General features: G+C 38.1%; 1 protein-coding gene across 2 annotated transcripts in view; it reads left to right on the top strand.

The window, feature by feature from the left end:
* Positions 1-9,226: 9,226 nt before the first annotated feature.
* Positions 9,227-16,969, top strand: part of LOC139447439 (protein ECT2-like) — a 56,454-nt gene continuing 48,711 nt past the window's right edge. Inside the window, exons 1-3 of one of the 2 annotated variants that reach the window (XM_071228785.1) lie at positions 9,227-9,274; positions 11,544-11,624; positions 15,284-15,357. In XM_071228785.1, the coding sequence (XP_071084886.1) occupies positions 9,235-9,274; positions 11,544-11,624; positions 15,284-15,357 (195 nt within the window). In that variant the 5' untranslated portion in view covers positions 9,227-9,234. The remainder of the gene's footprint in view (positions 9,275-11,543; positions 11,625-15,283; positions 15,358-16,969) is intronic. The other variant, XM_071228786.1, reaches the window with a different exon arrangement.

Below are 16,969 nucleotides of genomic sequence, written 5' to 3' on the forward strand. Positions count from 1 at the left end.
AGTACAGATTGTTTTGTTTAAAACTACCATTACCACTGCGGTGTCTGGGAGTTTGTACACAAAGGCGTGCGTATTAAAATAGTGTTTAAACAACAACAACAACAACAAAAAAGGTGTAGTTTAAAAAAGTATTTTATATGAGACCAGTGCCAGTCTAGCTCGCACTCGCCGTCTTCTCCATAAGAGTAAAGGTGGGACTCTTCTCTGCCGGTATGCTCCCTTGAGACCCGCTAAGAGTTTTTCAAAGTGTAAATTGCAATACACAGAACGACTTTAAAAATATTCTTTGGACGTCCATTGATGCACATAGGATAGACACCATGGCTGACAGACAAATACATATGTATAAATACGATTTCAAGTTCAAATTTAGATATGTATACAGAGCTCCAGATAAGCTTTTGGTGTTGTGGGTATTTTACCCATGCATTTTAAAATCATTGGGTATCAGTAATTCTACCAGCGTATTCAAATTTCTGTTACCCACTAGTTTTTACACATGTGGGTATTTAAGTCAAATATTTAAAAACGCTATTCATCTAGTCCCTGCAAACTGGTGTCGTGTGTGTTCGAGAGCTTTATAGGACTCAAAAATACCACGATACTTCCACAAGAAAGTGTGATGGCAAATGATCATGATGTAACTGTCATCGTTGAGTTTGGCAAGGTTGACGGAATGCCCCTTTATAATTTCAAAAAAAGTTGCTGATTTGCTAATCGAATACGCAGGGTTACTTCACAATATTTTGATGATACGCCCAAGTTTTATATTTGTAGCGTATCTGTAATGTTCGTTGCGTATTTGATACGCTTGGATTATATTTTACTGTGTATTTCTGCATTTCTGATGCGTATTTCACGCAGATACGCAGCTTATCTGGAGCTCTGATGTATACCAGATGTGGTAAATTCAGGATATTCATGAAAACATTGTTTTATATATTAATTGATTTCAAATTATACTTGAAATACAGTCAATAACTGCATTTTTACTCTTGTCCCTATATATAGCACAACTTACAACTATATTTCACATTTTCCCGACACGCATATAATGTTCTATGTTATTTGTTAATAAAATTTCCATAGAAACTGTATTTGAACAATATTGCATCAGTATTGTCATTTGTCTTTGACTAAGAATTTATGAATCTGTCCCAAAAGTTATCATCAGATACGTTAAACACTTTTGAAATCGTAGTTATAATATTTGAATTGAACTCTTTACACAGTTGAATAATGCATAAACACGGGTATTAACTGATTATGAGTGAGTGAGTGAGTGAGTGAGTATGGTTTTACGCCGCTTTTAGCAATATTCCAGCAATATCACGGCGGGGGACACCAGAAATGGGCTTCACACATTGTACCCATGTCGGGAATCGAACCCGGGTCTTCGGCGTGACGAGCGAACGCTTTAACCACGAGGCTACCCGACCGCCCCTTAACTGATTATGAAACAGCAAACTACGGCTTTGACATGTGTATTCAAGTAAGCATGTTAAAATTAAAACTGATTTTTTAAAATCTTTGTTACATTCGTTTTTCATCACGCAGATACGTTAAACACACCAATACGGATTGTGAAACTCCTAAACCAGATACCGACTCGATACTTTCGGACAGAATGTACAGCTAGATAAGGGTGTGGTGTATGTCCAGGAGATGTGTAGTGGATTAAAGGGCAATGTATGTCGCTCTTTTGTTTATTTGTAGCATCAGATACGTGTTCATCAATACGTGAACTGTATACATTTTATTCAGACCAAAGTGCGACGTAAAGAGTCATGCCACTTCCATTCTGAGCACTTGTCTTTGAGCACAATTTCTTAAACAAATCCGATAAATATTCCATTTTGTTCGGTAAGTAATATTTTAAACTCGACGTGACAATATTGATGGTAATATAGGTTTAAAAAATTTAAGATTATGAACGGATCCTGTATTGTATTATTACGAGCGTATGTGTACCACAAACACTATATCTTGCAGGTAACGTATCTGATGATAATTTAACGTATCAGATGATAATTTAACGTATCAGATGATAATTTAACGTATCAGACGATAATTTAACGTATCTGATGATAATTTAACGTATCAGATTTATATGTTCATCATCCTGTTTCTAAAACATATGTTGCTAAAAAGTATTATATCTATGATATAACTGTTGGGTCGATCACATAGTGTATTGAGATAGTTTTGATGGAAACCTACTGTAACGTTTGTGAGTTTAAAAAAAATATTATTTATGAAGTTTCAACAAAAAAAACAACAGAGCATCAGATACATTAACGACGACCAGTGGTTTCAAACTCTGTTCTTTGTTAGCTTTCAGCTAAAACTCAATATTTTCTCTTTTTGACGAAATCTTTATTATCAAATTGATATTCAGGTGTACATTTAATGTATTAATTAAATTCAGAACAAATATAAAACTGTTTGACACAAGTAAACAGTGTCATGGTGAAATTCGCATCATGGGATTTTCAGAAATCATGATACATACAATTAATCGTGTTAAGTTCAGTGAGGAACGTTTTTGTCTTGGTACATTTATTGGCCATTTTGAGACATTTCTGGCAAAAAAGAACCTACAGAGAATCAGAGTTACCAAGTAACGTTAACGTATCTGATTATATAGAATATGACCGTGTTTGTTCATTCACCTGTTACTCGCAAAAAATGACTCGTTGGGGTCCCCAGTAAAAGTTTACTGAAGACCAGGTCTTTGTGATTTTATTTAAATATGAAAAGTGTTTTAAATTGAAGTTTTATTTTACCCGGAGTGCCCTCTCCCTTTTAATTGGAGGCTTCTTTGCTGGAGTCAACAGTTTTTTTACATAACGACAGCAAGGTCAGTGTGACAGTGTGAAATCCTACAACAGTCGTACAGTACAGTGAAAACTGCGAAGATCAGTTGGTACTGGCGAAACAAGGGCAAGATGCACAAAGGAGCCATGATGGAACATCATCAGTTTGTTTTTATTATACCCCCGACCTTTTAGGTCGGGGGTATATAGTTATACCAGGCCCCGAGGTTATAAAAATTCCCTGAGTACGATTTCATGCTCAAATCCTGTTTCGTGCTCAACTTAAAACTCAGACTCAATAAACGGAGGTAATAAATAATCTGAGTACGTTTTCGTGCTCAACTTGAGCATGAAATACGTACGATCTCAAGTACGCTTTGGACCGTGCTCAACGCTGAGTTCGATAACAACAATGGCAGATGTGGAAGAACTTTTTGAACGTCCGTCCGAAAACTTTGTTCGCGCGATTTCTCTTAAACTATTCAGTGGATTCATCTCAAACTTAGTACATATAATCTGTGTCATATGGAGGGGTGCTGTCAAAAGAAAAAAAAAGGTTTTTATTAATTTTCCATTTTTATGAATTTTTCAAACCCTAACCCTATATTGTGGTACTCTTTTTTACAATAACATGGTAAACGTATAAAAGTTTAACAATCAGGGGTATTTGTAGGCTCGATCTGGTTACATTTTTACTAATTTATATTAGTACTGTGAAAATAGCTTGCATGACTAAAGCTGAGTTGACACTGAAAAGTTGGGGGTATTAGTTAGCTCTGCTTACTTTTTCACTTTTTCAGTTATTTCACTGAAACTTGGTATTTCCAGGTGAGCTACAGGGCCACGCGTGGCACTATTTTTAAGCTACTAGTATTTAATTTGTAACTACTGACACACTAGGCGGGTCGGGGGTATTAGTGAGCCACGCTCACTTTTGCCCGTGTTATATTATAGATGATGTTTTTTCACTCCATCTTGATACGCCCCTGAACTGAGGTTTATTATACAAAACTGGTTTCAAACGATGATGCTTACAAAACAGAAACTTTAATTTCGTTACGATCTACTGAATCATGTAACAAACATTGCATTAGCACTAAAATCTTTGTTAACAAAAAGTTAGGAAAGCTGAGGGTCAACCCAAATGCGAGTCGTTGATGTTACAAACTGACAAACGTATTATTTTAAGTTACCTTTGACCATTACCTTTGACCAGACCCGTGAAGATCCGAGGTAGAATAGATCTTCAGCAACCCATGCTTGCCGTAAAAGGCGACTATGCTTGTCGTAAGAGGCGACTAACGGGATCGGGTGGTCAGGCTCGCTGACTTGGTTGATGCATGTCATCGTATCCCAATTGCGTGGATCGATGCTCATGATGTCAATCACTGGATTGTCTGGTCCAGACTCGATTATTTACAGACCGCCGTCATGTAGCTGGAACATTGCTGAGTGTGGCGTTAAACAACAAACCAACCAACTAACTACCTTTGACCAGACGCACAGTGGATACTATCGTGATAAGATCTATAGACACCTGTAAATTGTCGGCTGAAACTGAAATGAGTTAACATATATGGAGGTCTTATTAACTTCATAACACAACAATTTGGTTATCGGTTGAAGTAGTTTGACTATTCGAACACATTGAAAGGATGTTGATCAACCAGTTAACACTGTGTGTGAATATAACTTGGGAAAAGATTCACCAGTTGGGATGTCAGGGACTAATTGATAAACGGGCAATCTACACGAGACGCATTTACAACTTGCAAACCTCGTATAGCAAGCATAGTAACAGGAAATAAGTACAGAATGATAATCACATGAGATGACATTTGTTTCTATATATAACCTACTTGAATTACATTTCAATCAGGCCGCCTCCGTGGTCTAATGGTAGAGCGTCCGCCCCCGGAGAGCGGAAGGTCCGGGGTTCGATCCCCGGCCGCGTCATACCAAAAGACGTTAAAAGAGGGTACTTGTTGTTACCCTGTCTGGCGCTCTGCATTAAGGGGCTAAAACAAGGACTGGTCTGCTCGGAGTCAGTATACTGTGTATGAGTGGGGTATTCATGTTAAATCTGCGGAATGGTATCTCAGTGTGCTAGCACTATAAATCGGCATCAGTCCGGACTAGTACAAGCAGCCACACACACACGTGCATGCACTTCGCTATATAAGTGCAATAATCTTGGACGCGACGTTAAACCCCATTTCACATCACCTCATTTCAATCAGCTGATAGACCGGAGCCTCTGCGCATGACAATAATCACGTGACTCCGGAAAGTTGAAAACCTCAATGCATAGTAGGGACACTCATCATGTACGTGTCAGCTGTGGACTCTGGTATGACTATTTTTTATGTGATTGCACGCTGGTCCATCAAATTAAAAACAAGACGTTATTTTGGAGTGAGTGAGTTTCAGAACTCAACACACGGATAGATGGTTTGGTGTTTCTTTAGTGCTTCTGTTACGTTTTGTCACAACAGAGAAAATCATTTTATTATGTATTTCATCATTCTGCTTTTTAATATGTTTTTTTTATATATACAACTTCACATGATGTGGAGGGCTATGTTTATTTCAAAGCTTTGATAACCATAAAGTTGAATTGTGTGTTGTCTAGTCCAAAATAAGGGGGCACGGGTGGCCCAGTTGTCTTAGGCGCCGCGATTCGCTGTGCAGAGTTGCGTCCCTTGGGCACGCCAGAAACCTACGATTGTGAGTTCGAATCCCGGCTCGCCCCGATTATGGTTCTAGGTTTGTCAGCACCATGCCCGTGCTCGTGGGTTTCACCTAAGTGGTAAACGTCTGAGACCTGCATCACTTCGGGCTTTCCTCCCACATGAAGCTGACACGCCGCGATATAACTGGAATACTGTTAAAAGCGGCATTAAACCCAACTCACTCACTCACTCGATTTGTCGGGTAAGAGGCGAGAATCTGAGATACATTCATCCTCGTTGAGTTGTTTCAATGTGGGCAACATTTGGACGTATAACAAAATTACTGAAATCAGGGTTGATGCCCAGGGCAATGTTTTATATTTTACGAGCGCTTCCTGTAGATCCGATTTCGCACTGGAACTACTGTAAACTCCCATATCAGTGTGTTACACGAGATGTTTCTATTCTACTTTATATCTAACTACAGACTTGCCTATTTTCATAATGTGTGTTGGTTTTGACGGATCAGTGACTAAAATGATGTCCGTGTTTGTTCAGGTGAACAATTGACTTGCCTTTGCATGTGTTTGTGAGGGGGCCACGGGGATGGCGTCTACCAATGCCTACGGCGTTAAATAAACAAATTACTACCTTCCACCTTGAAAAAAGTGGTATAGTTCTGCATGTCAATATTATTAGTCTAAAGTGGTAATAGATGTTTGGTATTTTTTCTTATTCATTGGACATTTCAGCCATAAAATCACAGAGTCTCGGTCAACAAAAAGAACTCGTCCATCTTGACTAAGTACCTGGTAACACGTCACAGCTGTCTTCAATCCAACTTGGAAATGGTCTTTAAGTCTTGACAGCCTCTGGTCAACCTCACTGGTCCAACTTGTTTCATGGATTACAAGCGTTTGTTTGTTTGTTTGTTTGTTTGTTTGTTGTTTAACGCCGCACTCAGCAATATTCAAGCTATAAGACGGCGGTCTGTAAATAATCCAGACAATACAGTGATTAATATCATGAGCATCGATTGGGATCGATGGCATGCATCAACTAAGTCAGCGAGCCTGACCCCCCGATCCCGTTAGTCGCATCTTACGACAAGCATAGTCACCTTTTACCGCAAGCATAGTCGCCTTTTACGGCAAGCATGGGTTGCTGAAGACCTATTAGGATTTGGGGGTATGCTTACCCAGAAATTTGAGAAAATTAAATGCTCTTAAACGCTATTTCCTGCATTTTGGGGCCGTTTATGTTATATTTTATTTGTGACAAATATTGGTGATGTTTCATTGTAACTTTTTATTTGTAATATATATCAGCGTTTCACCAACACATTTTCGACTTTCATCCAAGAAACAAATATGACAAATGAGATTTGAACATTAAAACGAATTGATAATATTACTTTTTTGCGTTTTTACATGTTCATTCGCAGTATGGGGTGGTTATTTATTTATTCATATCATAACGCGAGCCGATCATTATAATGAAAATATAAGCATAAGAGTGCGTAAAGATTCCGATTTTCAAGTTAGACAATAAATATCACGTTCGACCTTGTAGACTTGGAATCAGTAATTTACTGCATAGATGGTAAATTGAAGTTTGCTTATTGAAGAAATGGTGCTTTTTTAGGTATAAGCAACTGTTTTTTTCTGCTACAATGGTAGTTTCGCCCCTTCTCTAATTTTAGCATATACATGATGTATTTATAATGATAATTGTTGCTTTTATTTGGCTATATTAGATGCAGTCGTTCCACAGTCGTAGAGCTGGTCAAAACTCCCTGTTGAAATCTACAATGCCCCGGCTGTCACACGCCGGCTTACGTAACCACCCCGCACTGTAAAATGTTGGTTCAGAGGTGTTTCACTGTACACTAACATCGTCCATAAGGATAACCTTATGTAACATGGATGAGAAAACACGGCCAACAATTTGAAAAAAACAGTACGTTAATCTCTTGAAACCGCCAACAGTAAAGAGGCTGTCGCGATGAAACATCCTCGATCGGACGGCTGGGCTAAATATAGTTTATAGGGTAACGCATAACCCACTTAGACACTTGCCTTGCTCCAAGGCTGAACTAAAGAAAGGTCGTAACTATATCTCCTGGTAGGCAAGTCTTGATATGTAGACAGTCTAAGGACTCCAGTCTCTTATAGGGACAACTTGTTCTTATTACTTACAAATCTGGAAATTTTGATTTTATACTAATAATTAATGCCTTATAGAGACTTGTGCAAGTCTAAGGAGACACCCGCCCCGTGAGGATTTCGGGTCAGAATACAGGTCGCTGTATGCTTGACATATATGACAATATGTTGGTTTTTTTAAAATAAAATGTTATAACATGAACACACACACCCCCCCCCCCCCCCCCCCCCCCCACCCCCACCCCCCACCCCCCACACCCCACCCCCCACCCCCCAACACACACACACACACACGCACTTTTTTGAAAAATAAATGTAGCGTGTTGTAGGCAGTAAAACTGACTGAGGGAGGATTTCGTTACTTTGGACTCTCCCCCCATTTAAAAAAGCTGGAACCGCCCTTGCTCAAAATAGGAACAGGAAGATATATCCGGCAATCATGAGAAGTGCGAATGTGTGAATTATGTTATCATAACACGATTCAAGATGAGTTACCCATTTCATGACATGAAATGCTTAGATGCCGTTAGGTCAAAATATATTTGTCAAACTTTTTGTGTTCACACACCTCGTAAATTCAACGAGCTGATGTCTCCCTCTGATCAATGTACAGTTAGAAAGCTTTCAAACCATGTGTGTAATGACCCGATGACCTCCCCCATTTCTTGAATAATTAAACTTCTTCATATGGCAATATAAACTTCTAGTTAAATATGCAGTACTTAAATTACTCATATATTAACATTCTGATAAATAGGAGAGGTCAGCAGTACTCAATTAAAGGTAGATTACCAATTTCTTATTCATTTAACAAAATTAAATTAATGTCTGACAGTAATTGAAACGATAAACGGCTATAATACAACGTGGATCGGTGTAAACAAACCGTTCTGAAATTGAAGTTGATAGTTACATATTTAGATATAATCGGAGCACACGTACTGAAAATAATCATCCTTTTATTACCCTCTCAATGTCGTTGTTATCCCTAAAAGACAAAATGTAAATCAATGTATATTTTGTCCATTTGTATTACCCCCTCCCCCCAAATAAATAAACAAACAAACAAACAAATAAATAAATAAATGTGTGTATCATTTCTAACGACCCTCCCCAAGAGACTCATTCTTTTTAAAAACCTTCCCTGAGTCCCTCTAACCAACCCATCCCAATAATAAATCAGCGGTCTCTTACTTTTTGGAATTTGATTACAATAAGCCGTATATATCGGCTTCATGAAATATTCGTTCGCAGGGACGATATAAACAAATCATGCATCACTGAATATGTAATGTGTGATAATATTAAATGACAAAGTGATACGCGGCTTTTGTAAACGATAATTCTTCTTCAAAATGTCCCATTCCACAACAGGACGGTCGTTTGATATTTATTTCGGTTCGAAACCAAGTCCATTAATATACAGTGTCTAATAAGTTGTAAGGTAATGTTATGTACCAAATTTATGTTAACTTATATCCTATTCGTGGAAATATTATACCGGAAGTTTAAAACGACCAATCAGGTGTGGGCTTTTAACTTACCACCGCCAAATTCAAAGTTTCATGTCGGCCCAAAACAATGGCGGATGGAAGAGTACTTCAGGTTGTGAAAGAGGATGGTATGTCGCGATCGAATGGTTCAAATTTATACTATCATGCCAATCTATGAAATGTAACATTTTGTGATACATTTGTTCCTAGCAGATAGCGACTGGCCCGATGTCGCATTTTGTTTTCACACAATCAAACAGGTGTCGACCTTGTGTTTACATTTTCGGTGTTGGACCGATCTGAAAGGGTCGCCTGTTGAATACACGTTAAACACGTGATATTCTTCAATTTCAAGCATTGATAATACCTTATGTTTTTTGTCAGGATCGTTAAGATTAAAACCTCTAAAAGAAGCTCGATCGTGAAGTGTTCTCTTAAGTTTTGTGGATATATATATGACAGGTGATCAGGCGTGACCGAAGCCACAACTCCGCAACATGTGGCAGGCGTGGCCTCTCATTCCCAGGGGAGATTTTCAAGTAGTCTGTCGTATTTGCTGAATCTTAAATGGTCTGAGTAGTTTAGAGACAAGTGTTGTCGATCCCTTATATGTACATACAAACATACACACAACGTATAAATTATATGAAACAATTGGCAAGCATATTTCAACTCGTTTTGATGTAGAATCTATCTTGGCTTAATAGAATATTAATGAAAAACTGAAACAGGACATCAACCTGGATGTTGATATGTTCAGATTTTCCAACCCTATTCCTTGACCTTTTATTATTGATGTGGCATATATATTTTAACTCGCTCAAGACAATAGAAAAATGTCTACTTTGAGTTTAAAGCCTGATAATTGATTGTTTTCCATTGTGTAACTGCTACTGTTGTTCATAGGAAATTCTATAATAAGTTTATTAATCAAAATAATCAGTAAAATAACATTGGATTAATTTACTTATTGCTGCACCTAACATAAATGCATGTAAAACATGATAGACAATGATTTGACCCATAGATTTTCATGGTTATAAGGTGATATTTTATCTCCCATGAAATATGTCTTGATTGATTTGAAACAGTCTGAGGGACAATGCCTAGTTCTCACTAACAGACAAAATTATCCCTGAATTGATGATGTTGATCAATAGCCGTGATTGCAAAAGAAGATATATAATTTAATATATCATTGAAACATAGGGACCATGAATTTACATTCTATCCCTGTAATTATTCGTGAATATGCTAACTTGGTGTGTTTACCATGATGACTACTACAGAGTATTCTCTGGTTATGTTTAGGTTACCCACAGAATTTCATACCAAATACAATCGTCTTGCCTTTATCATGTTTGTGGCTGTTATAATATTTCTTTCTATTAGTTTATAATCTGTCAAATATACATGTTGTATCAACGCTGATATTCCATTTATTGACCATGTTTACAACGTTTCTTTATCACGCATTACCATGGTTACTGGTTCTTGTTTACAGTGCTGTTGGTTTTCTTTGCTTTTTTCTTTAGTTCATCAGGGATGGAAATTAGCAATAGCCTGCTAGCAGAGCTACAGATAAGCTGCGTATTTGCGTAAAATACCCCCCAAGTATTCAAAACCCAATTACTTTCTATTAACTTGCATACAGAAACGCATGTATTCAATGAAAAACTCAAATTATAAAAACAGCTTGCGTAAATACCCAATGAAGCTTTTTCATCACGCGAACAAAGGAGCTAATTTCCGAAACACAATTACGAGCTAATTTACTTTCTGAGTCAAGCCTATGTATTTAGAACAGCTAAGTACATCTTGAATATTATTTCATTTTTTTAAAATCTTAAATTGTTCACTAATTTTAGATAAAAACCAATAGAGTGATGAAATAGATGAGTGAAAAAATATTGGTTACCCAATAATAATTGTAATAACCCAATTAAAATCAAAACCCTAGAGTAAAAACTCATTTGCTTAAAAAGTTATCTGGAGCTCTGCCTGCTAGCCTGGATCAGTTTTGTCAATGTAAATGGGGGGCGGTCGGGTAGCTTAGTGGTTAAAGCATTTGCTCATCACGCCGAGGACCCGGGTTCGATTCCAACAAGGGTACAATGTGTGAAGCCCATTTCTGGTGTGCCCCGCTGTGATATGTCTGGAATATTGCTAAAAGCGGCGTAAAGTTATACTCAGTCAGTCAATGTAAATGGCATCCTAAGGGCAAGTGGAATTTTTAAAAAATGTTGGGGGTATTGCTGTATATGATTACTATTGGGCTGGAAGACGTTCTTGGTTAATTTCCATCCCTGAGTTCATAGTCCTAGTTAGGATGTATTATGTAGTTTGTCGCATGCACATATCCGTTTTATTTGAGTTGCACACTTTTGTTTGTTTCAGTTTATATTAAACGTGGCCAGCAACACATTATACAGTCTCGGTGCAACATACGTGAGCAGACGAGTTCTGTTAGATATAGTGGTATGTTTACCATGTTTACCTCCGAAGTCTAATCTAGCTGTTCATTGCTCAATCATCCATCTATAACATTCTGTTCACAAGCTTCATCTGTGTTCATTATTTTGGCTTTGTATGTGAAATGTCCACTTTGGATAATCTTTTTTTTTTGCATAGAGCTCACAAAAGTTAAATGCTGAAGTTTAGTAGAAGCTGTAGAGGTCATAATTCATTGTTTATTAATAGTTAATTTGTTTGTTTGTTAACTGCCCTTAATAATGTTCATTGATAAAACTAAGAGTAAGAGAACAGCTTCCCGAGTCAAGGGAGTAAATTGACTTTTAAAGTCCAGTTTCCACCCTTGCCGAACAAGGTTCATGGTTTGATTGTGGCGCCACCAGTCGAAGTTACAAGTTATGTCCCTTCTATGTACCTTCTTTTGACCAATCAGATTTCACCTCGTTTTCACCTGCATTTTCTTCAAACAAAATGGCGGCGTCCAGACTGTTTAGAGTTTGGTTTAGGGATCCGCTGACCCAAAATACTGAAAAAAATCGGAGAATTTTTTTTTTAAAAATATCAGTTTTAATTAGATTTTTTCACCCCTAGCTTTTTAAGTCCACTACTAAAAATAGCCTCTTGGAAGATATGTCTGCAGCTAGCTTTTCCTTTGAAACCTACTCTGAAATATATATGGAAAACGTTTCCAAGTGATATGTAAAATGTGCAGTGATTTTGACACCAAAAATTATATAGGTCAATGACTTGGACCTGAGAAATGTATTACAAAGTCAGTGAGTGTATAAACACCAAACCATAACAACGAATCAATGCAATACCATTCGTGACTGGATAAATATAAACTAGGGCTGCAACAAATACACTATGCAGCGAATACAATTTGTATCACGAATATGGGCAATGAATACGAATATTAAATCACAAATACAATAACAAGTCAGCAAGAGAGCGGCTGGTCCGGAGTTGATCCCCGGCCGCGTCATACCAAAAGATGTTAAAAGATGGTACTTGTTGTTACCCTGTCTGACGCTCGGCATTAAGGGGCTAAAACAAGGACTGGTCGGCTCGGAGTCAGTATACTGTGTCTGAGTGGGGTATTCATGTCAAATTGCGGCATGGTATCTCAGTGAGCTAGCACTATAAATCGGCATCAGTCCGGACTAGTACAAGCAGCCACACACACACACACACACACGTGCATGCACGTCGCTATATAAGTGCAATAATCTTGGACGCGACGTTAAACCCCATTTCACCTCACCGTTAGAAATTGGCACTGGCCTTGTAGTCCTTGCCATACTGCCCAAAAGTAAAGGTATCTTAAGGACTAGTAAAAATTTGCTCTTTTAAGGGTGTTGCTATGTGTTATCATTATAAGGACTAGTGGATCAAACCTGTTAGTTTCTACCGCTGCTGAGTTGATAATATTTATGTCATATGCTAGAGCGGGAATATTGCTGACTGCACCGTAAAACAACAAACATATTGGCTACTGTATAGATACTTCCATTCCCAGCATGCCCCTGAGACAACTAGGGGTGTCACGATAAATCAAAATATCGATATATTGCTATTGGTAAGCACCTAAAGTCAATATATCGATTGTTAAATCAGTTTCCGGGGGCACGGGTGTCCCAGTCGTCTGAGGCGCCGCGATTCGCTGTGCAGAGTTGTGTCCCTTTGGCATGCCAGAAACCTATGATTGTGGGTTCGAATCCTGGTTCGCCCTGATCATGTTTCTAGGTTTGTCAGCACCATACCCGTGCTCGTGGGTTTCACCGAAGTGGTAAACGTCTGAGACCTGCATCACTTCGGGCTTTCCTCCCACAGAAAGCTGACACACCCCGATATAACTGTAATACTGTTAAAGGAGGCGTTAAACCCAGCTCAATCATATTTCAGTTACCGATCAATAGTATCGATTTCAGTTAGGCATATCGATAGTTTAGATTAAACATGCACTGCTATTCAAATTTGTTTTTCTTTTGATCATGAGCGGTAGTAATTTACACATGGTAATGTGGAAGTTTCTTTTTCTTAAATTATTAGGGTAAAGGAAACACAATTCAGTCATATCTCAAACTTTACTTTTTATTTGTTGTTATGGTTATCATATTCAAAGGAAACTTCAGTTCCAAGGTTTAAATCAACTCTAAAATCCATCTAAAATGATACTGAAAACTATCAATGTTTATCGCAATAGTTGCTTGCAATATCGATAGTTATCGCAATAGTTTCTTTCAATATCAATTGTTACGCAATAGTGATTTCCAGATCAATAGTCATCTCACCTAATCACGGCCTTACCATTATCTGATAATCATACCGTTGAAGATCGAGGTTAGAATAGTCTTCAGCAACCCATGCTTGCCCCAAAATGCAACTATGGAATAATGCTGAGTGCGGCGTTAAACAAGAAACAAACAAACAAAACTAACATAACTGGTTAACTTGGTTCATTTAAAAAGGGTTCTGTAATCTGATTTAGCATGTATTTTGTGATAGGCTATAGAAGTTGTCAGGTAATTGAAAGATTTCAAAAATCAGATTTTGTAATCCGAGGATACTGTGTGGAGAGGACACTTCCCCAGGTGACCTTTCTAATCAACCAATCAACATTGAGGTTTCTATGTTCTAGGTACAAGTGAGCAAAGCATTCAGACAAGCGTATCTTATTTCTCTATCTTGAAAACAAATATGATCAGGTAGTTCTGGATGCAAACAAAGCTGTGCTATTATGTGCTTGTTTGTTTCATGTCATCGTATCCCAATTGCATGGATCGATGCTCATGATATCAATCACAGGATTGTCTGGCCCAGGTTCTATTCCCGACATGTGTACAATGTGTGAAGCCCATTTCTGGTGTCCCCCGCTGTGATATTGCTGGAATATTGCTAAAAGCGGCGTAAAACAATACTCACTCACTCACTCATTGTTCCAATGCTGCAGACCCGTGAAGATCCGGGGTAGAAAAGGTCTTCAGCAACTTATGCTTGCCGTGAAAGGCGACTATGCTTGTCGTAAGATGCGACTAACAGGATCGGGTGGTCTGGCTCGTTGACATGGTTGATGCATATCATCGATCCCAATTGTGTGGATCGATGCCCATGATATCAATCACAGGATTGTCTGGTCCAGATTCAATTATTTTACAGACAGCTGTCATATACTATTATAGCTGGAATATGGCTGAGTGCGGCGTTAAACAACAAACCAACCAAACAACCAAATCCAATGCTGCACCCTGTTGCCTATATAGTTTTTGGTTTTCAGTTTTTTTGTCAATTTACTAACCTCGCTTATTGCATATGTGAAGTTATCAGCTTCTCATTATCATGCTAACTTTGTTAAGTTTTAAGTTTCTTGTCAATATATACTGACGATGGCTTAGTTATTCATTTCTGTACAGTCAACTTATTCAGGTAACCATGGAAACATGGTTGTATTGACAGATGTTGCTAACACTTTGTTACTGATTTGGCTAATACTAAATAGTACTAACTGCTTCTAGTCTATACGCACAACTGCAACATTAGTGACTAATAGTCGGTAATTATGGTTTGGAATTGGTTAAAGTTACAATTGTTCACTTGCTTTTATATATGAATGTGTCCTTGAAGATGTTGGCGTGTCCATGACATGTTGATCGTGGTTGTTGCAGATGGCAAATCGCTGCGGTTCGTCCTTGTGGGGAGTGAGTGCCAGCACAACGAGGACCTCAGGAAAGCATTACAGGTGAGGACATGGCTGTGGATCTCCTTCAGCCAATCCTGGGTGTACTCCTCCCTATGAGTTATGCCCCTTTGCTGAACCAGGATTCACTGATCCAATTTTTCCAAGGCAGTTCTTATAATTTTAGACACAATGTTAACATTATATGTTAATATCATTATTATTCTCGCCAGGGTGGGGGGTATAGGAACTTTGTTCGTCTGTCTGACCTTCCGTTTCTCAATGGGGACAAATTTTCTCAAACACAGTTGAAATTGTGCTCCATGATTTGCTCAAAGTATGGCAGGTAGACTACCAGTTATCGGACTTTTATTTGGTTTCAACATATTATTTTCACAAAAGTGTGAAGCACTTAAATGTCAATACCACTCCATTACACATAGGACATATTACAATAAATACATTGATGAAGGTTAGATGTAACACATAGGACATATTACAATAAATACATCGATGAAGGTTAGATGTTACACATAGGACATATTACAATAAATACATCGATGAAGGTTAGATGTTACACATAGGACATATTACAATAAATACATCGATGAAGGTTAGATGTTACACATAGGACATTTTACAATAAATACATCGATGAAGGTTAGATGTAACAAATGAATGGTACATGCCAAGCTAGATGTGTACATATAATAAATCTATTTACAGTTTATTTTAAACAATAATTTAATAGAAAATCTGCCAGTTTTTAATATAAAGTGTTGAATAGAATCTAATATTAGCATTTGCTCTTCCTTGCTCAAATCCGAATTTCGCATAGCACTGTTTGTAAAGAATAAGCATGTTGGTAAAAATACATTTCATTTCGAAGAACATAGTAATTTGTACACACAAAAAAGAAGTGTAGAGCATCTTTGGTATAATATCCACAGGAACAAGTTTTTGTATCCAAGATATATCTATTATACTGATCTGTGTTAAGATCGCTGCAGCCAAGCCTGGGGCGACTGTGAATGATATGGCATAATCTGCTTCCATAATTTAAATCCCAGTGTATACCGTTATCTCCCTTTACGTGAAGCAAACTCTTAAATTGTGTAACTGTCTCTGCCCCCGTTAGGTTTTCTGGTAACATATTCCAAAGACTTTCATTTTGTGGAAGGGTTAGATCGCTGGCTTTGTGTGCTGGCGATGAGGTGTCTCCCTCTGAGTGTGTTCAATAAAAGCCATCACCACATAATTTTTCTCTATTGCAAGAAAATGACTCGCTGTCACGATTTGTAATTTCATATGTACAATTGATAAAAAGCACCTCTCTCGGACTTCCATCTTGGTTGTTGCTGAAGACAGGGTTAAACAATGTGCTTGTGACCAGTGCTTGTAGGAAAAGCACATGATCCTTACGTCAAGTTAATCCAGTTGCATAACAATTGGCTGAACCGTTTACAGATTTACAGAGTCCTAAAGATCCTTTTGTTTGTTTGTGGGGGCAGTGAGGTAGACTAGTGGTTAAAGCGTTCGCTCGTCACGCCGAAGACCTGGGTTTGATTCCCGACATGGGTACAATGTGTGAAGCCCATTTCTGGTGTCCCCCGCCGTGATATTGCTGGAATATTGCTAAAAGGGGCGTAAAACCATACTCCCTATACTCCCCTAG

Source organism: Haliotis cracherodii, unplaced genomic scaffold, assembly GCF_022045235.1.
Source record: "Haliotis cracherodii isolate W230 unplaced genomic scaffold, xgHalCrac1.p SCAF_7, whole genome shotgun sequence".
Lineage (NCBI taxonomy): Eukaryota > Metazoa > Mollusca > Gastropoda > Lepetellida > Haliotidae > Haliotis > Haliotis cracherodii.